The 22,598-nt window shown below is 40.2% G+C and overlaps 1 protein-coding gene across 1 annotated transcript; it reads left to right on the forward strand.

Annotated features, from left to right (window-relative positions):
* LOC141614236 (uncharacterized) lies at positions 1-22,200 on the forward strand. Its single transcript, XM_074432994.1, has 4 exons — positions 1-945; positions 989-2,817; positions 21,183-21,294; positions 21,907-22,200. Exons 1-4 carry the CDS (start codon positions 1-3, stop codon positions 22,198-22,200), a joined length of 3,180 nt encoding a protein of 1,059 aa, XP_074289095.1.
* Positions 22,201-22,598: the final 398 nt, after the last annotated feature.

The following is a 22,598-nucleotide window of genomic DNA, read 5'->3' on the forward strand; positions in this document are numbered from 1 at the left end:
ATGAATGATGATGCTGACTCTTTGGCTAAGCCCTTTAGTGCTAAAGAGGTTCGAAAGGCTGTTTTTCAAATGGGGCCGATGAAGTCTCCAGGCCCTGATGGCATTCCGGCCATCTTCTACCAACGTTGCTGGCATCTTGTGAAAAAGGATTGTACTAAGGCTCTTCTTTCAATCCTCAACTCTGGTGTTGTTCTGAAGGAAATGAATCGTACCTTCATTGCCTTAATTCCCAAATGTGATAGTCCTGAAGCTGTCAAGGACTACAGGCCAATCAGTCTTTGTAATGTTTTCATGAGGATTATTACGAAATGCATTACAAACCGCATGCAGAAAGTCATGGGTTATTTAGTTGGGGACCATCAAAATGCTTTTCTGGCTGGGAGAAGTATAAGTGACAATATTTTGCTGGCTCATGAAGCGATTCATAAGATTAACACTCATAAACATGGAAAATTTGGTACAGTCGCTTTCAAGGCTGATATGAGCAAAGCTTTTGATCGGGTTAGATGGGATTTCCTTCAGGCTGCTTTGCTTACTTTTGGCTTTCCTCCAAGTTTGGTTAACCTGATCATGAATTGTGTCTCGACGGTGAGCTATGAAATTTTATTGAATGGGGCTCCCCTTCATCCTTTCAGACCGAATTGTGGCCTCCGACAAGGGGATCCTTTATCGCCATATCTTTTCATCCTTTGTATGGAAGTTCTTTCCTGCAACGTCGAGAGTGCCCAAAGGGAGGGCAAACTCCAGGGTATTCGCCTGTGCCGTGGAGTAGCCCCTTTAACGCATCTTTTCTTTGCAGATGATTCGGTTTTCTTCTTTCAGAACAAAGGAATTGCGGTACGACATCTCAAACGTCTCCTTGTAAATTACTGTGAGGCTTCAGGCCAGGTCATTAATGACGACAAGTCGGGAATCATCTTCAGCCCAAATAACACCCTTCGGAAGGTGAGTTTTTGTTTAAAAACACTCAATATAAAGCACAACAAAGGCTTTGGAAAGTACCTTGGTCTACCAACCGAATTTCAAAGAATCAAAAAAGGAGATCTTCATGGGCCTTGTGGAATCTGTTATGAAACGCATATCTTCGTGGAATGGGATCTTTCTTTCTCCAGCTGGGCGACTTACCTTAATCTCCTCTGTCCTATCCAATCTCTCCATTTTCTTTCTATCGGCATTTAAAATTCCGGTAAGTGTGACCAAGAAGATTAACGCTCTCTTGTCACATTTTTGGTGGGCTGGATGTAAAACAGGTAAGTGCCTCCACTGGTGTAGTAGAAACTTCACTAGTCTCCCGAAGAGTGAAGGGGGCCTCGGTATTAGAAATGTGGGTTGCCTCAATCAAGCATTATTGGCAAAACACGCGTGGAGACTCGTGTCAAATGAGACATCGCTCTTTTGTTCAGTTTTCCGAGAGAAGATTATGGGTCCCTTAGGATTTGAAAATCACTCATGGATCTGCAAGAAGAAATCCTTCTCTTGGGGTGCTCGAAGCATCACTCATGGCTTAAAATTTATTAAGGAACACATTGGCTGGAAACCTGGTATTGACTCTAATCTAAATGTGTGGGATAAGAGGTGGGTTAATGGGCAAACTCCGGAGCCTAAGGATAGCCTTCTTGAGGAAGGCTTTATTTTCTTAAAGGATCTTCGCGTAAAGGATATCTGCATCAATAATGGAGGGTGGAATGAAGGCTTAATCAACTTACTCTTTTCGGACGAAAGCGTAAACCACATTTTGGCTACCCCCCTTCATTCTTCTCAGTCACGGGATGAGATTTTTTGGCCCTATGCTACCAGTGGCATTTACACTGTCAAGAGCGGCTATGGTATTCTCTTCCGCGATTTTTTCTATGAACATGGATCTAGAAAGGACAAAGCTCGGATCCATGCTAACTGGAAACTCTTCTGCAAGAAGCATTTATGGAACCTGCCGGGACCCCAGTCATGGAAAATTCTTCTTTGGAAAATTATTGCTAGTTCCCTACCGATTGGAAGTGAGTTTGCTAAAAGAGACATGACCTGGGCTTCCTCTTGTGTCCTGTGTAATGATACAAGCGGCTGCGTGGAAACCCTTGATCATCTTTTTCGCGACTGCCCTCTTAGCTCACGAATCTGGGCCGGATCGGGGCTGGGTATTACTGTCGGTCATTTCCCTAATATTGATGTCCGCGACTGGATCGTTAATTGGATTCTCTACCTCTTCAAGCTTGAGGATGGGCTTAATCTTGTTATTCACTTTCTTGTGATCTTGGTTAGTCTCTGGACTTTACGAAATGATATCCGGTTTAGGGGCAACACCTTTAACACGGGTGTCTTCTACGCCAAGACTCGTCACCTTTTAAATGAAGTTCTTCAAGCCAACGATAAAGCTAATTCTGAGCCACTGTATCCACCTGGTTTCGAGACCGGCGACCCGGTTCTTTCCCCGGATGATGACTTTGACTATCAGCTGCTCCGAGCGGGGCGACCTTTCTATTGTATTGGAAGTCCTTCGTCTTGCGATATGGTACGTATCTACGTTGACGCAAGTTGGAAGACCTCGTGTCTTGCGGGTTTTGGATGGATTGCCCTTGGGACAGATGGTGACATTTGTTATGAAGGATTTCTTCGAGGCAGGGCTGAATCTCCTCTTCAAGCCGAAGCGCTAGGGTTAAAGGAGGCCATTTCCTGGGCACGCCAGGCAGGAAATCTGCACATTGAAATTTCCTCGGATTGCCTTTCGCTTTTGACACAATGGATGGGGAAGCAGACCAAACATCACCATATCGAACATTTTGCGGAGATTATTACTTCTTTCATCCGATTTTCATTGCTTCTGTTTTAGTTATGTTCGCAGGGATTGTAACTTAAGAGCTCATGCCTTGGCTAAACGGGCTATGGGCTTGCACTAGGAACCTTTCTTTCCAGCTGCCAAAAAAAAAAAAAAAAAAAAAAATCTTTACTAAGAAGTTAATAATCCTTTTTATTACTAAGAAATGTTAGTAATATTACAAATAATATCAAGGGGATAATTTTAACAAGGTTCTAGTTAAATACTTGTTATTATTTTTGGGTAAGTTCTTGGGTGCATCTTGAAGGAGATCTTCTCTTTGAAGATTAGTAAGGAGGATCATCCATTTGGTATAAGCTCAAGAACAAACTAGTAAGGTGAACTAATTTGTGCCCATTTTACCATAAAATCAATGTAAGGAAATTGTTCTTCCTTGAATTTTCATTTTTATGCTTTCATATTAGCATGCATGTTACATAGATCACCTAAATGATAAATTATGAGATAATTTAATTTTTATTAGAGAGTCTAATATGGATCTATGATCGTTCAGTTTCTTCATCTTCTCTTATATTTAGGTGTAATTTTTGTCCCTTTTTATTGATGATTATACTTGAAAATGTGTGTTTAGCCTGTTTTTACAGAATGGATTCATTTCATATTTTAATATATGGATTCTTATCTACTTACAATAGTCTAATTCTGAGTCTCTATTGTTGCAAAATATCCATTGTCTGTATAACGAAAAAAATTAATGGCAAGATCGTCTCATAAGAGAGCGTATTATTTCTCAGTGTTTATCCTTCTATAGTCCATTTGCAGCAACTGTCCTACCATGTTTCAATCATAATAAGAGTTTCATAATACCAATTTCTAATACTTTGATGTGTTCAAGTATTGCGTAGTTCTAGGCATTAATATTTGTTTACTATTATTTGATTATAGGTGGATGTAAATCAATTCTTTGGCCAATTGCAGAAGCTATAAGATACAGCGTTGTACTTGTAATAACCGTCCTGTTTAAGGACCCTTTGATCGACCTTTTGACCACGGAAGACCTTAGAAGGGGATATATGAGAGGATAAGTGACTCATGTAATTGTTTACTCCACCTAGGGGCTACTCGGCCGAGTGGTGCTAACACTCGACCGAGTAGGGCTTACTCGGCCGAGTATGAGAGTAATCGACCGAGTATAGTTGTTGTTGACGCGTTACTATAAAACGCAAGTTCGTAAGTCTTAATTCATTTTCGATGGTTTTTTCTCTCTATCTCTAACCCTAATATTTATCTCTCTCTCTCACCTATCACCCACCTCTCCATACACTCTCATCTAGCCCAGACACTAACCATGGAAGGAGATTGGTTTATATGCGGAGTATTCAATTAAGGATGTCATCGTTGTCGACTTCGGTCCGTGTCTTAAGATTCGTCTCGGAGTCTTGTCTGGCTAGTTGTTGGATGCATTTTCATGGATCATCGATAAGGTAGGGTTTCCCTACTCGGTTTACTGTTTAATTATTATAAGATTATATGGTAATTGTTGTACGATTTGATATTGTGATTATCAGCTGATTGTAGTTTGGTGTTGGTGTTGTGATGGTTGATGATGATGTTTGCGAGGTGTGTCCTCGGCTGAGTGGAGTCACTTGCGGGAGTGGCTTCACGCCATAGTTTCGCCCTCTGTGAAACCCGCTACAGAAGGGGATGTGCACATTAACGAATAAGGTTATCGCTTGTTGATGAGCGAGGGCTTAGGTGGGGATAGGCTGCGGTCCCCCACTGGCGGTGAGGATTATCTGTTGCGATGGGTAATCTGGCAGGGCTAAACACTTTAGTGTGTAGTTGTAACAACCCCAAACTCCAAGTGCCTTACCAGGACCACTTAAAGCATGAGAATGCTACCATCTCGGTTACCTGAGGCAATGTATATCAAATAAACCATAAAAGAACGTACTTTAATAAATACGTTTAAATGATTATATAACAAAACCAACTGTAAAGTAAAGTACAACTGTCCTACAACCAACCTACAACTGAAGTAACAAAGTATAAAAACAACACAGCGGAAGACTACTATCGGACTCGTGGCAACTCCATCCCCAGCTAATCCCGCGCGCATCCATAGTATACCTGCTAAACAACTGCTCACCACCCCCGAATGGATCACCACGGTTTTTAAAACATTTAAACGGGGTCGATCGATTACACAAAACAAACAGCTGCAATAAAACAATACCACAACCAATTCAATCAACCCAAACTCCATCACATCACCACACACCTAACTACACACTAAAGTGTGTAGCCCTGCCAGAATACTCATCGCAACAAGTATTCCACACCGCCAGTGGGGGACCGCAGCCGTTCCCACCTAAGCCCCGCTCATCTCATCCGAGCGATAAACTCATGTTTATTAATGTGCACATCCCTTCTGTGGCGGGTTCTAAAGAAGGCGAATCAAGGGCGTGAAGCCACTCCCGCAAGTGACTCCACTCAGCCAGGGACGCACCCCGAAGATCACAGACAGTTATACAACAATCACCTTACACAACCAACAGTTACCGAAAACCAATTCCAATACGATAATTAATCAATAACACAACAATTACCATCAACACTATGTAACCAATACTGAGTAGGGAAGCCCTACCTGGAATAGCAATCACAGACCGTAACCAATACTGAGTAGGGAAGCCCTACCTCAACGAATACTTCTCCTATAACACATATGCATACAATTATCTCCTAAACAATACAATACACCCAAAACCCCCAAAACTACCCAATTAGGGTTTTAATCAAACTCAAAGAAATGCTATAAAAATTATACAAGAAGCTTACCCTTGACACGACGATCACAACGGCGTAAAGAACAAGACAATCCGACGATCCTAGCCCTTGGGATTTGCTAACAACGCAAAGAAGGAGAACAACATAACTCTTTTTCTCTCTTGAAAGGTTTTAGAAAAGTGAAAACTGATTAAGAAAGGTGACGAAATCCTTTTATAATAATCACGCGTTATTAACAAAACCCGGCTAAAATAACCCCTAAGACTCACTTACTCAATCGAGTAAGTGACTTACTCGATCGAGTAAGTGACTTACTCGACCGAGTGCCCCTTACTCGATCGAGTGTCACACGTACTCGATCAAGTACCTAACAGGCAGACTACTGTTTTGCGTAAAAACATACTTAATCGACAGAGTAAGCCCCACTCGATAGAGTACCTATAGACATAGAAAACCGTAGTATTACAGTCTTCCCTCCTTAAAAAGAACTTCGTCCCCGAAGTTCAACCCATACTCAAAACAAACATACTAACTCGACCAAGACACAAAAACGCAATTAAAAACTCAAAACGAAACCCCACCTATCAAAGATGAACTCTTAACACCAACTCCACCAACTATGCCTACCTCCACAACATGACTCACGATATCTTATCCACCACATTATAGTCTGTCGACACTAACTCCATACATTTCCAAATACCATCCACCAATGTCGCTAGCTTCGTCTCACTACATATTATCTACTAGAAAATCCAATATTAAGACACTCATACACATCAAACGGAATGTTACATTCTACCACCCTTAAAAGGAACTTCGTCCTCGAAGTTTACTCCCACTCATAACATCATCATCCAACTGTCAACACTATCGAACTCATAAACATCCTCACCCAACTGTCAACACTATCGAAAAATTCTCACACTCCTGGACATCACACTACTACAAGCACGGTCATGGCCTTTTAACAACATCAACCACAATATATACAAATTCATTCTTTATGCTACACCAACACTCTACTTCAAATTATACTACAACATGCACAACCATCAAACTCTCTTTTATCGCATCCTACTCCTCTTAAGATAAATGTTACGTCCTCGTAACTCACTATTACTAGATTTTGAGATATATCTTCTCATTATCCTCTTCACCACCGCATGTCAAAGATAACCGCCTATGACCTCAACACCTATAACCATTCTTATTTCCAAGGCTCTCTTACTTAAACAGTTCTCATACCTCAATTCATTCGGCACACCACCTAACGTATACCACAAAATCCTTAGCATAACCAAAACTCCAATTGTTCCACATTACTGTAGAACAACATACTTCTCTATACAAAGCACCTATCTCCAAAAGCATAACTCACGATCCACACTTATTACCCACACTCACACTAGATCCTCAAGTTCATTTCTTTCATTACCGCAAAACTCATTCATAACTTAACATGATACTAATGTCCAACACCCTATATTCACTATCTCAACAAATTATTATGAATCACGTGCAGCTTTCAGATCATTACAACACATGTTCCACAAATCACTTGCCATTACTAAGTCAACCAATGCCTCCTCTAAAAGAACATCACAAGTACTCCAACAACCTCTCGCAACTGTGTCCCATCAACATGATATTACTACGCCATGACAACCACGGAAACATACACAACTCTCTTCCATATCATACTCTACCCTCACTCCCAAGCTGAAACTAGCAAGAAACATCAATAAACAAAACAGCAGTCTATATGTCCAACCGAAACTCACAAAAAATAGCAGCAAACAAAACAACAATCTATGTATAACTGTTATGTACTTTCAAAAACTCGTATCGTAATCATCCCGCCTACTCCACCACAACCGGTGATGGCATTTCAACACCGCCACCAACAGCCGCACCGCAGCGCGAAAATACCTGCATCACAACACGAAGTACCGTGCCGGATCATCACCCGCGGCACCACAACCACATCGATAGACATCGCAACTTACACAATTCCCATAAACATTGACTCAGTATAACCTCCCGGACAAGAAAACTTACTCAAAACCACTTTAGTAGATCACAACGCAACATATTATATGAAATAAATAGATAAGAACCTCATGAATATCGTCCCCCTACCATATCACGGAATAAACATATATCATGAATACACCATGCAAGTATAACTAGCCATGCCAAACCACTCAAATTATTACTTTTTAAATATCATTTCATTAGGTTACCGTACCCAACATATGTTACAGAACATTCAAATAACAACTTTATAACTATCACACCATACTACTTATCATGAGGTCAGAACCTCACACAAACGTTTATACACATCATAGACCCATAATCACATCCAACTAGTCAATCTTGATCACATAAGTTACCACCTGAAAAAGGTTACCTCTTGTCCGAGCTTAACTCGTATGCCCTTCATAACACATTCTCCCATTCGCATAACCATCACCTCCTGCCAACCATAACCATACTATTAATATTTAACTACTAGCACCCGCCTCATATAACCACATCTTATACTTCCTCACAACCATACATATCAATCCGGTCTCTAAAAAAATCAACCTCTTTAGAATGGTCATCTTTCCTATTTATCATCACCCCTAACCACTAGTGACAACACCTCAACACTACCACCATTCGGACATCAAACCTCTTACACTCATCTCGAAACATCACGGTTTCTTTCCTATCTTTGGTTAACATCCCAAATAACGAACATCAAATCTATCAACAAAATTACCTCAACATTATTTCCAATTCCATTCTTAATTGTATCGTCATCTAACTCTCCACCAAAATCTCATATCGTACAGATACTCTACTAACTTCTTACTCCCTTAATTTCTCGAAACTCATAACTAATCATGTTGTCCTGAAACTCCTATATAACCATTAACTCACATCCTCATGATAGTATCATACAACTCGACGATTCCTTACTTCTATATCACATAACTCCGGTCAACATTTTTCTCAGCTTACTTTTATCCTTCTTTTCTCTTTACACTCAGCAATATCATTTAATAGTTCATATCCTTACTCCTTGTACCTAACTCTCTATTAATCCAGTTACCTTTTCGTTGCTCCAAAACTCAAATTCTATTATTTCATATCAGTATCATCTCAATCTTTCTTACCATGGATCTTCTCGCATCGCTATCACTCACAAACCAAAACTCATTTCATACCGTTAACTGCCCAAGAAAAGCACACACTGGTTTTACCTCTTAATAAACCAAATCTCCCAAATTCACTCACTATCTACAAATCCACGTCGCTACATGTCTCCAACTAAGTTCACTATATACCACTATTCTCCATCCCGCTTCAACAACCTTTCATTACATATATTCTTAACCAACACAATCTAACCATCTCCCTCCATAATTTCTTACACATCTCAAGTTGCTACCATTCACATCCTTCCTTTCAACCTTTTCATTCTAACGTTCCTTACACTTACATCACTCCTTGATCATATATACTTACCTTTACATTACTGAAATTCGTAATTATATCACTCACCACGTCTCACAAAACTTGTACCACGCCTCAATCAGCTCATCAGGGTTCCTTTTCTTTTTCCACTATCCATCACAACCACATATAACTCGTGTCCTTCTCACTGAACTCATACCCACCATAAGGTGCCACTCACTACATCATAAGATTGGGTAACTTACGCATCAAAACCAACACATACGTAAAACATTGCATAAGGAAGCAAAAGAACACCTTTGAATTAAACATAATATGCTACGAAGTCAAAAGATAAGCATATGACCCAAAACAGGGGTCACTAGATCGAGTACAGGTCACTCGACCGAGTAAGTTACTTACTCGATTGAGTAGGTGAAGGTCAGAGGCACGTATAAGAAATTACCAGGGCTAATCGATCGAGTAAGGGTTACTCGATCGAGTAACAAGGGGTGCACTCGATCGAGTGGGGGCCACTCGATCGAGTACCCTACGCGTTTCTCGGCACTGTCCAATTTTCGTAAAACGGTCATATCTCACTCGTTTCTTGGTTTAGGGCATGTGACCTATCGTTAGAATCGTAAAAGAACAAGCTATCACCTCCAATTGGAATCACATCAAAATAATATATACATCTCAAGTTATAATAGTTTAAAGACAATCTCTCTATAATCGAACAACATAACTATTTGATTTTCTCTTTCAAACAACTTAAACATCAACAAGGCGAACAAAAGTGACTCGATACTTGTAAAACCACTATCCCTAACCACATGTTACTACTTACCAAAAGCCAAACAATAACATCTATCATGCTCATATAACATTCAACTTATCAATCATGTACTACCCGCATGCTTTAACTTTATAACTTTTCGTAACACAAAACATACTCATACATTACAAATCCTATTTCCATGTTACTAATACAACAATATTACCAATCCATTTCGTCACCTAAACATATTCATAATCACGAAATTCATATTCTCATGCAATTGCCACTTCATCTTTCCCCATCTGTTCATCCATTTTAACCACATTCTTCATCTAACAAGTACATATGATACAACAGTAGACAAGTATATGAACTTATTATATAACTTTACGCAAATAAAATTATGTATAATCATATCACACCCTTAATCACATGTTACCAATATAGCCACATTGTAAATCATCCATCCTGCAACATCATTATTCATCACATATTATCATATATGAACTACTTCCTTTTTCCACCACATCATTCATCATTCTATTATATTTTTCCAGCAATTCCAAACAACATTGTGGACCAACTATCATGCAACATGCTTATTCACAACACCTTATCATTTACCACATTCCCCATTCCACCACAATCAATTTCCAACATTTCTATACAACACATCATCCAACATATGCATTAGAACATTAGTAAACACATAGCGATCCCATGACACCCCATAGTGACCGGTTTAAAGTTGTAGGGCGAGTTCGCGACTTTAGGATGTCTCCCAAGTCTTTGCATTATCTCCTAACAACTCCCACACGGGTTCATTTTATTTTGACTCTATTCATTGGGTTCATTAGTTACAGGTTCAAAAACCTGGCTCTGATACCACTTTGTAACACCCCCAAACTCCAAGTGCCTTACCAGGACCACTTAAAGCATGAGAATGCTACCATCTCGGTTACCCGAGGCAACGTATATCAAATAGACCATAAAAGAACGTACTTTAATAAATAAGTTTAAATGATTACATAACAAAACCAACTGTAAAGTAAAGTACAACTGTTCTACAACCAACCTACAACTGAAGTAACAAAAGTATAAAGACAACATAGCGGAAGACTACTATCAGACTCGTGGCGACTCCATCCCCAGCTAATCCCGTGCGCATCCATAGTATACCTGCTAAACAACTGCTCACTAACCCCGAATGGATCACCACAGTTTTTAAAACATTTAAACGGGGTCAGTCCTGATTACACAAAACAAACAGCTGCAATAAAACAATACCACAACCAATTCAATCAACCCAAACTCCATCACATCACCACATACCTAACTACACACTAAAGTGTGTAGCCCTGCCAGAATACTCATCGCAACAAGTATTCCACACCGCTAGTGGGGGACCGTAGCCGTTCCTACCTAAGCCCCGCTCATCTCATCCGAGCAATAAACCCATGTTCATTAATGTGCACATCCTTTCTGTGGCGGGTTCTACAGAAGGCGAATCAAAGGCGTGAAGCCACTCCTGCAAGTGACTCCACTCAGCTAAGGATGCACCCCGAAGATCACAGACAGTTATACAACAATCACCTTACACAACCAACAGTTACCGAAAACCAATTCCAATACGATAATTAATCAACAACACAACAATTTCCATCAACACTATGTAACCAATACTGAGTAGGGAAACCCTACCTAGAATAGCAATCACAAACCGTCACAGCAGCTAATCAATAACGTTCCTCAACGAATCATCCTCTTATAACACATATGCATACAATTATCTCCTAAACAATACAATACACCCAAAACCCCCAAAACTACCTAATTAGGGTTTTAATCAAACTCAAATAAATGCTATAAAAATTATACAAGAATCTTACCCATGACATGACGATCACAACGGCGTAAAGAACAAAACAATCCGACGATCCTAGCCCTTGGCATTTGCTAACAACGCAAAGAAGGAGAACAACGTAACTCTTTTTCTCTCTTGAAAGGTTTTAGAAAAGTGAAAACTGATTAAGAAAGGTGACGGAATTCTTTTATACTAATCACGCGTTATTAACAAAACCCGGCTAAAATAACCCGTAAGACTCACTTACTCGATCGAGTAAGTGACTTACTCGATCGAGTAAGTGACTTACTCGATCGAGTAAGTGACTTACTCGATCGAGTGCCTCTTACTCGATTGAGTGTCACACATACTCGATCGAATACCCAACAGGAAGACTACTGTTTTGCGTAAAAACATACTTACTCGACAGAGTAAGCCCCACTCGATAGAGTACCCATAGACATATAAAACCATAGTATTACAGTAGTCAATTACGGTATGTGATTGGGAGTTGGAGGTGGATGATGATCAGCAGTTTATCTTTTCGTACTTATCTTATTTTGTTATATAGTAAACTGACCTCGTTGTGTTTTCAAAACTGTGGTGATCCATTTGGGGATGGTGAGCAGTTGGTTTGTCAGGTACAATGGTCTTGTTGCTTGCGGGCTTGGAAGGGAATCGAGTCACCACGCTACCGGAACAGAGGTCTTTTGACAATCAAGCTTAGTAGTCTTTATAGTTATCCATGTTGTATCTTGCCATGTTGTTCACCGTTGTAAAGACTTAAAGTTATTTAATAAATGTTCTTTCATTGTTTATTTGATCTACTACCTCGCGCAACCGAGTTGGTAAAACCTTCATACACCGGGGTGGTCCTTGGTAAGGCACCTTGGTATACGAGGGTGTTACAAAGTGGTATCCGAACAATGATTTTGGAACCTGAACCAATGAACCAAATGAACATAGGGTGTCAAATTAAAATGAACCTGGTGTATGTGTATTGGGTGCCCCCTTATGATGGTTTTGGGTAAGAAGGTGCCTTCATCTCAAAATCTCGGCCTCACTCATGCTTAAGCCAGCCACCGTGTAAGGGTAGATGTATGGGAGTGGTCCGTGTTAAGTGTGTGCGTCATATGTACATGTTCGCAGTAGCTTGTGTGATAACGTGTGCTTAACTGTAATACTCCGTATTTATGAGTCTTTGGGTACTCTATCGAGTAGGCCTTACTCTGTCGAGTAAGGGTGAGTTGCGTTTTAAAATAGTTTCTGACCTGTTGGGTACTCGATCGAGTAACTAGGATACTCGATCGAGTAAGGGGGCACTCGATCGAGTACCTTAGCTACTCGATCGAGTAGCTCGGTTAGCGGGTGATAATTCGACGGGTTTTGTTAATAACACGGATTAATATATAAATCTTTCCGTCACTTTCATAATACACTTTTACAAACCTAATAACATTAAAAGGGAGATTCAAGTTACGTTCTTCGCATTCATTCGTGTTGTTGACAAATCCCAGAGCTTGAGAGGTCGGATTCCATCGTTCTTTATACCTTTGTGATCCTTGCGTCGAGGGTAAGATCTACATACCAATTTTATAGTATTTCGTCAAGTTTCGTTAAACCCTAATTTTGGGATTGGGGGTTTTGTTGTAGATAATGATTGGTAGTGATTATGTGTATGTATGATAGGAGAAGGATTTGTAGAAGAGGCTTTTTTATACAAATTGTTGAGACCGTCGATTGTGTTCTTTGTTCCGGTAGGATTTCCTACTCAGTATTAGTCCCATAATGGGATGATTGTTGATGTGTTGTGATTGGTTGTTTGATATAGTAATTGTATTGTAATTGTGATTGTGATTGTGATCGTGATCGTTGTCTATGGTTCGCGAGGTGTGGCCTCGGCTGAGTGAGGTCACTTGCGGGAGTGGCTTCACGCCCTAGTTTCGCCTTCTGTGGAACCCGCCACAGAAGGGATGTGCACATTAATGGACAGGGTTATCGCTCATTATGAGGAGCGGAGATTTGGTGGGTACGGCTGCGGTCCCCCATCGGCGGGTAGTCCAAAGGACATCGGTGATTGAGATTGTTGGAATTGGTGTGGTTGTGTGTGTGACGGTTAAACTAAACTTTATCTTATCTTATTGTTGATATATATTGAATTGTGTGATTAGTACTGACCCCGTTTAAATGTTTTAAAAACTGTGGTGATCCATTCGGGGTGGTGAGCGATTATTGAGCGGTATGATATGACGTGTATGGGATAGCCGGGATGAGTCATCACGTGGCGCTTAGAAGTCTTCCGCTTGTGTCGACGATGTTTTATAGCTTTGATAGTTTTAGCAAAGAGACCGTCCGAGAATCTTGTATTTCTTTTATCGATTTAGAATTGCTATGTAATCACTTTAAACATTATATACTTTTAAGTATGTTTCGTTATTGTCTTATGATTATCATTGCCTCGGGAACCGAGATGGTGACATCTTTATACCGAGTGGTCCTGGTAAGGCACTTGGAGTATGGGGTGTTACAAATGGTATCGAGCGATGATCCCGAAACCCGTAACCAATAAATTTAATGAATATAGGAGTCAATTAAAATGAACCCGGGGTAAAGGTTGTAGGAGCTAATGCAAAGGCTTGGGAGACGTCCTAAAGTCGCGAACTCGCCCTACAATTTTGAAGCGGTCACCATGGGATATGAGTCGGGATCGCTATGTGTTTATCTTGTGAATTGTGTACCTATATGGTGATGTGTGGCATGAATCGGTGGATGTATGTATGTGGAGAATGAGGAATGTGTAGAAAAGATGGTGATAATGTGATTTCGTATGTTGTTGATTGAAAGCATGTTGCATGATAGTTGGCTTACAATGTTGGTTGGAATTGTTAGAAAAGTGTATGAGAATGATGAGTAATGTGTTGGAAATGGATGAATTGATTGGAAAAGATGGAGTAGCAATTGCATGAGAATATGAATTTTGTGATTATGAATATGTTTAGGTCACGAAGTGTATTTGTAATGTTGTTGTATTAGTAACATGGAAATAGGAATTGTAATGTATGTGAATGTTGTGTTACGAAAAGTTATAAAATTTAAAGTATGCGGTTAGTACATGACTAATGAGTTAAATAATATATGTGCATGATGGATGTTGTTGCTTGATTTTTGAAGATGGTAACATGAGATTAGTAATACTGGTTTTATGTGTACTGAGTCGTTTTGTCTACCTTGTTGTTGTTTAAGTCGTTTGGGAAGTAAAAATCAATAGTTGTGTTTTTCGTTTATAAAGAGGTTGTCTTTAAACTGTTATAACTTGAGATTCATAAATTATTTTGATGTGATTCCAATTGGAGGTGATAGCTTGTCCTTTTAAGATTCTAACGATAGGTCACACGCCCAAAACGACCAAGAAATGAGTGAGTTATGACTGTTTTACGAAAACTGGACAGTGCTGAGAATTGGGGTACTCGATCGAGTATCCTTGGTACTCGATCGAGTAAGGGTCACTCGATCGAGTACGTTAGTTACTCGATCGAGTAGCCCTGGTGATTTGTTTTACGTGCTTCTGATCTTCACCTACTCGATCGAGTAAGTCACTTACTCGATCGAGTGGCCGGTACTCGATCTAGTGACCTCTGTTTTGGGTCATATGCTTATCTTTTGACATTCGTTGCATATTATGTTTAATTCAAAGTTGTTATTTTACTTCTTTATGCATTGTTTTACATGTAAGTTGGTCTTGATACGTAAGTTACCCAATCTTATGGGGTGGTGAGTGGCACCTTATGGTGAGTATGAGTTTGGTGGAAGGAGATGAGCTATATGTGGTTGTGCTGAGAAGTGGAAAAAGAAAAAGAATATTGATGAGTTGATTGAGGCATGGTGCAAGTTTTGGTGAGACGTGGTGAGTGATTTATTCGCGAAATTGAGTGATGTGAAAGTAAGTGAAAGTGGGTAAGGGATGATGTGGGTCTAAGGAACGTGAGAATGAAAAGATTGAAAGGAAGGTTTGGATAGTGGCAACTTGAGATGTGTAAAGAATTATGGAGTGAGATGGTTAGGAGTCGTGTGGGTCAAGAATATATGTAGTGAAAGTTCGTTTTAAAGGAGTTGAGAAGAGTGGTATATAGTGAACTTTATGGAGACATGTTGCGAGGTGGATTTGTAGACAGTGAGTTTGGGAGATTTGGTTTATTAAGAGGTGAAACTACGTGTGATTTCTTTGGGCATTTAACGACATGAAATAAAGTTGTTTAAACAGTGAACGTTGATTTTATGGATAGGTTAGTGAAAAGTGTGAGCGATAACATAATAAGAGAAGATCCATGGTAAGAAAGAGTGAGATGATATCGACATGAAATAATGGGATTTGAGCTTTGGCGAAATGAGAAGGTAACCGGAGCACTAAAGAATTAGATAGAAGTAATAAGGAGTTGAACTATTAGATGGTATTGTTGAGTATAAAGAGAAAAGAAGGATAAAAGTAAGTTGAGAAAAATGTTCACCGGAGTTATGTGACATAAAAGTAAGGAATCGTCGAGATGTATGATACTGTTAAGAGTAAGTAAGTTAATGGTTATATACGAATGTCGGACAACATGATTAATCATGAGTTTAGAGGAATTAAGGGAGTATGAAGTTGGTGGAGTATTTGCACGATACGAGATTTTTGGTGGAGAGTTAGATGATGATACAATTAAGGATAGTATTGGAAAGAATGTTGAGGTAATTTTGTTGATGGGTTTGATGTTCGTTGTTTGGGATGTTAACCAATGATAGGAAAGAAATCGTGATGTTTAGAGATGGGTGTAAGAGGTTTGATGTCCTGGACAAAGGGTAGTGTTATGATTTGTGACTAGTGGTTAAGGGTGATGATATATTAGAAAGGTAGCAATCCTAAAGAGGTTGATTTTGTAGAGACCAGATTGATATGTATGGTTGTGAGAGAGAGCATAGGATGTGGTTATATGAGGCGGTTGTTAGTAGTTGAGTATTAATGGTATGGTTATATTTGGCATGAGGTGATGGTTATGCGAATGAGAGAATGTGTTATGAGGGGCATACGGATTAAGCTCGGGTGAGAGGTAACTTTTATCTGGTGGTAACTTACGTGATCAGGATTGACTGGTTGGATGTGATTACGGGTCTGTGATATATAAATGTTTGTGTGAGGTTTTGACCTCACAAGACGTGGTATGGTGTGATTATCATAAAGTTGTTATTTGAATGTTCCGTAATGCATGTTGAGTAAGCTAATCTAATTGAATGATATTCAAAAAGGTAATAATTTGAGTGATCTGGCATGACTGGCTATACTTGTATGTATTCATGATACATGTCAAACTGTGATATGGTAAGAGGATAATATTCACGAGGTTATTATCTGTTTAATTCATATAATATGTTGCTTGTGATTTAGTAAAGTGGATTTGAGTAAGTTTTTCTTGTTCGAGAAGTTATGTTAAGCCAGTACTTATGGGATTGTGTAAGTTGTGATGACTATCGATGTGGTTGTGGTGCCTCGGGTGGTGATCCGGGCACGATATTTAGTGTTGTGATGCGGGTATTTTCGCACTGCGGTGTGGCTATTGGTGGCGGTGTTGTGATGCCGTCACCGGATGTGGAGGAGTAGGCGGGATGTTTATGATTCGAGTTTCGAAAGTACATACCAATTATACATAGATTGTTGTTTTGTTTGATGTTGCTCCCTGCGAGTTTTAGTTGGTGCAGATAGACAGTTGTCTTGTTTATTGATGTTTCTTACCAGTTCAGTTTTGGTATGAGAGTAGAGTATGATATGAAGAGAGTTGTATATGTTTTCGTTGTTGTCATGGTATAGTGACATTCTGTTGATGGGACACATCGTCGAAGTTGTTACAAGATTTTTTTGATCTTGTTTTAAGATGAGGCTTTAGACATAGTCATGGTAAGTGATCGGTGGAACATGTGTTGTATTGATCTGGATGTTGCAGGTGGTTCATAATCAGATTTTGGGACAGTGAGTATAGGGTGTCGGGAATTAGTGTCATGTTAAGTTTTGTATGAGTTTTGCGGTAATAAAGAAAAGAACTTGAGGATCTAGTGTGAGTGTACGTAACAAGTGTGGATCGTGAGTTATGCTTTTGACGATAAGAGTTTTATGTAGTTTATATAGAGAGGTGTGTCATATTGCGGTAATAGGGAACAAGTGAAGTTTTGGATTAAGTTAAGGATTTTGTGGTATAGGTTAGGTGGTGTGACGAGTGAAGTGAAGTATGAGAGTTGTTTAAGTAAGAGAGCCTTGGATATGTGCATGGCGAGTGTTTAGGTTCTAGGTGGTTATCTTTGACATGCGGTGGTGATGAGGATAATGAAAAGATATATCTAGGATTTAGTATTAGTGAGTTACGAGGACGTAACATTTATCTTAAGAGGAATAGGATGCGATAAAAGAGATTTTGATGGTTGTACATATGGTAGTATATTTGGAAGTAGAGTGTTGGTGTAGCATAAGATATGGATTTGTATATGTTGTGGTTGATAGTGTTAAAAGGTCATGGACGTGCTTGTAGTAGTTCGATGTTAGGAATGCGAGAATACTTCGATAGTGTTGACAGTTGGATGATGAGGTTATGAGTGTGAGTAAACTTCGAGGACGAAGTTCCTTTTAAGGGTGGTAGAATGTAACATTCCGTTTGATGTTTATGTAGTTGGTTATGTATGGAGTTAGTGTCGGAGAGTTTCGATGTAGTTGATGCGACATCGTGAGCGAGGTGTGGAGGTAGGAATAGTTGGTAGAGTTGGTGTTAAGAGTTCATGGTTTCATGTTTCGTAAGTTGGGGTTTTGTTTTGAGTTCTTAGTAGCTTTGTTGCGTCTTGACCGAGTTAGTATGTTTGTTTTTATGTATGGGTTGAACTTCGGGGACGAAGTTCTTTTTAAGGAGGGAAGACTGTAATACTCCGTATTTATGAGTCTTTGGGTACTCTATCGAGTAGGCCTTACTCTGTCGAGTAAGGGTGAGTTGCGTTTTAAAATAGTTTCTGACCTGTTGGGTACTCGATCGAGTAACTAGGATACTCGATCGAGTAAGGGGGCACTCGATCGAGTACCTTAGCTACTCGATCGAGTAGCTCGGTTAGCGGGTGATAATTCGACGGGTTTTGTTAATAACACGGATTAATATATAAATCTTTCCGTCACTTTCATAATACACTTTTACAAACCTAATAACATTAAAGGGAGATTCAAGTTACGTTCTTCGCATTCATTCGTGTTGTTGACAAATCCGGAGCTTGAGAGGCCTGGATTCCATCGTTCTTTATACCTTTGTGATCCTTGCGTCGAGGGTAAGATCTACATACCAATTTTATAGTATTTCGTCAAGTTTCGTTAAACCCTAATGTTGGGATTGGGGGTTTTGTTGTAGATAATGATTGGTAGTGATTATGTGTATGTATGATAGGAGAAGGATTTGTAGAAGAGGCTTTTTTATACAGCTGTTGAGACCGTCTGATTGTGTTACTGTTCCAGGTAGGATTTCCTACTCAGTATTAGTCCCATAATGGGATGATTGTTGATGTGTTGTGATTGGTTGTTTGATATAGTAATTGTATTGTAATTGTGATTGTGATTTTGATCGTTGTCTATGGTTCGCGAGGTGTGGCCTCGGCTGAGTGAGGTCACTTGCGGGAGTGGCTTCAAGCCCTAGTTTCGCCTTCTGTGGAACCCGCCACAGAAGGGATGTGCACATTAATGGACAGGGTTATCGCTCATTATGAGGAGCGGGGATTTGGTGGGTACGGCCGGTCCCCCATCGCGGGTGGTCCAAAGTGGACGATCGGTGATTGAGATTGTTGGAATTGGTGTGGTTGTGTGTGTGACGGTTAAACTGTCTATTTATCTTATTGTTGATATATATTGAATTGTGTGATTAGTACTCGACCCGTTTAAATGTTTTAAAAACTCGTGGTGATCCATTCGGGGTGGTGAGCATTATTGAGCAGTATGATATGACGCGTATGGGATAGCTGGGATGAGTCATCACGTGGCAGTTAGAAGTCTTCCGCTGTGTCAGACGATGTTTTATAGCTTTGATAATTTTAGCAGTAGACCGTCTGAGAATCTTGTATTTCTTTTATCAGTTTAGAATTGCTATGTAATCACTTTAAACATTATATACTTTTAAGTATGTTTCGTTATTGTCTTATGATTATCATTGCCTCGGGGAACCGAGATGGTGGCATCTTTATACCTGAGTGGTCCTGGTAAGGCACTTGGAGTACGGGGGTGTTACATTAACACTATGGGTGTAGTATTTGAGAATGGTGAATTTTGTGAGTTGTTGGATGAAATGATAAGGAGGATGGCATAACTTGAGTATGATGATATGTGCCAAGAAAATTTTGTAGTTGAGCATGATAGGCCTCGTGTATGAAATGTATTGTACGTGATTTCCATGGGAATAATGAAGTGTCGAATGTGTATAGAATTGCATGATAAGGTATGTTGATGAGAGTTTATAGCTCAATATCGTCTATTGTGTAGTCAAGATTAGTCGTATGCATTAGTTGTGACATGAATGGTTTACTACGGTTTTGTGCAATAAACCTGTATTACTCGAAAATAACTTAATAACGTTCGATATTCGTGGTGTGCTTTGTTGTGATAGAATTAGGGCCTAACGGTGACAAGTTCAATTATGTGGAACTTCGAACGTCGTTATTTGTTTTGCAGGAAAAAACTTTTGAAATCTAAAACTTCGTTCCTGTTCTGTTGAATTCGGCCGAGTAGAGTATATACTTGATCGAGTAGGCCGCACTCGACCGAGTGAAGAGGTACTCTACCGAGTGCCCAGAATGACAGATTGTATGTGCTACTGATCTCTAGATACTCAACCGAGCAGACCAAGCACTCGACCAAGTAAGCCATACTCGGCCGAGTAAACCCGATACTCGACCGAGTACCCGGTTATCGCGGCACAACTCGGTTCATTCTAAAACCCCTATAACTCCTCTTTTCCATCTTATTTTCGGCTCATACCTTCTTCTTTTCCTCATAAACCTTCAAAACTCTTCCTCTCTCAAGACGCTTGGGTGATTATTGGTGGTAATTGCTTGTGGATTTCCATTCTTGTTTGCTCAAAACATCAATCAAGGTAAAGTATTCAATCAATTCCTTCAACTTATCATCAATTTATGGTAGCAATTGTTCAAAATTTCGAATATTTAGCTTTTATAATCCAGATTTGATGCTTCTATTTTGATATTTTAGGCTCTAATTGCTCTTAAACATCGTCTATGTATTCCCTAAAACGAATTTATGCTTGAAATTGCTCATCTTATGTTACAAAAACTTTTCTAGTGTTTGCTCTAATATTGATTTTTTTGGTCCCTTAGATTGTCTTAGGATGTTCCTTAAAGTATTATTTGATGATAAAAAAATGCTTCTCTGGGGCAGTATGATTTGTGTTTTGCAAGAAAAAAAACCGTCTTAAAAGTGTATGATTTGAAAAACAGTCCATACTATGGCAAATTTTTTGGAAATATCCTTGTTAAAATTCATCTTTTTGCAGCATGCTGAAAGCAAAAGCCCCAGCTAAGAAGCGGACTCGTGCCAATGTTCAAATGGAAATGGGTCAATCTAGCCAAGAACTCGTTGTTCCTCCGGTGGAAGAATATCCATCGGTAATCTTCTCTGACTATAAGCAGCGTAATGCTTTTGTTGCCTTGATGAGTCTGACCATGAGACCGACCCGATGAGTGAACCCCGACATCTTGGAGACTTTGGGGGTTAAAGGGGATATAGTTCACATCTTTGAGATTTTGGGGATGAAGGGGCTTTACCATCTACGTAAGAAGTCCTACCCATATTTGACCTTGGAATTCTTGAGTTCCTTTGTGTATGATGTGAAAGGGAAGACCGTTTCTTTACGTCTTATGAACGAGGATCATGAGTTGACCCTTGATGAGTTTGCCGACTACCTGGTCCTAGAGGCGGAAGAGGAGGGATATATTAGTGATGTGACAAAGAATAGTGGAGCACCCCACTACCTACCTTACCTGACTGGCTGACCTGTTCCTAGTGCGAGTGCCATGCTGATCAATGATGTTCAGCATGTGTCCCTCTGTATGTTTCTTAGGATGATGACCTGCCTTTTGTTCGCGAGGGAGGATGTGAGTAAGCTGAATTCTCATTAGGTCATGTTGTTGATGTCTTACCTTAACCTTCGTTGGGGGAAGCCTTTCTACTATAGTGCTCCTGGAGTTGTATGATCTAGTTTGGACCTTATGGCACAGTCTGTGAACTATCACATTTCATGTGGGGCCATAGTGACCCATTTAGCTCAGAGACTGACTGACTTTGAGGCTCCATCTCCATCGGGTACTGAGTTGTTTGAGGCCGTCCCTATGATGGATGCGAAGTATTGGTGTTATATCAGATGGCTTAGGAAGTTAGAGGATGGGTCATATGCTTGGAGAGGAGTGAGAGGATCCCTGTGGATGGTGCTCCCTGATCCTGAGCACCTACCCGTGATTGATCATTTGGCTGTGTATGACCAGGGGAGTGGTGAGCCTAGACCCGAGCCTTAGTTTTACTTGATTGATTCCACCATCCTCCTAGACCTACCCGAGCCTACCACAGTGACATAGAAACAGCCGGTTCCTCCCCCACCTCGTGAGCGCCATAGAGGGAGAGCATCTAGGGAGGACGAGGTTGAGACTGAGCCTTCTTAGTCCACACCGAGCATCTACCCATCGCAGTACTCGCCCTACCCCACCGTCCCTGACTGAGCGGATCTCCACTACCTTGGTGCTCTGGAACATGCATGAGATGACCCTCAACCAGGGTATAGGGACAGGGTTGGCACAACCGGTTTGGTGGAGAGGACCCGGAGTGGACACGGGAGTCTTCCATAGTTACGGAGTTGACCCTAGCTTTTGGAGGCCACCAGAGGAGACAAAGTTTGGCTGCCTCGCGGGACCGTGGG

The sequence above is a fragment of the Silene latifolia genome, chromosome 11, assembly GCF_048544455.1.
Source record: "Silene latifolia isolate original U9 population chromosome 11, ASM4854445v1, whole genome shotgun sequence".
NCBI classification, from domain to species: Eukaryota; Viridiplantae; Streptophyta; class Magnoliopsida; order Caryophyllales; family Caryophyllaceae; genus Silene; species Silene latifolia.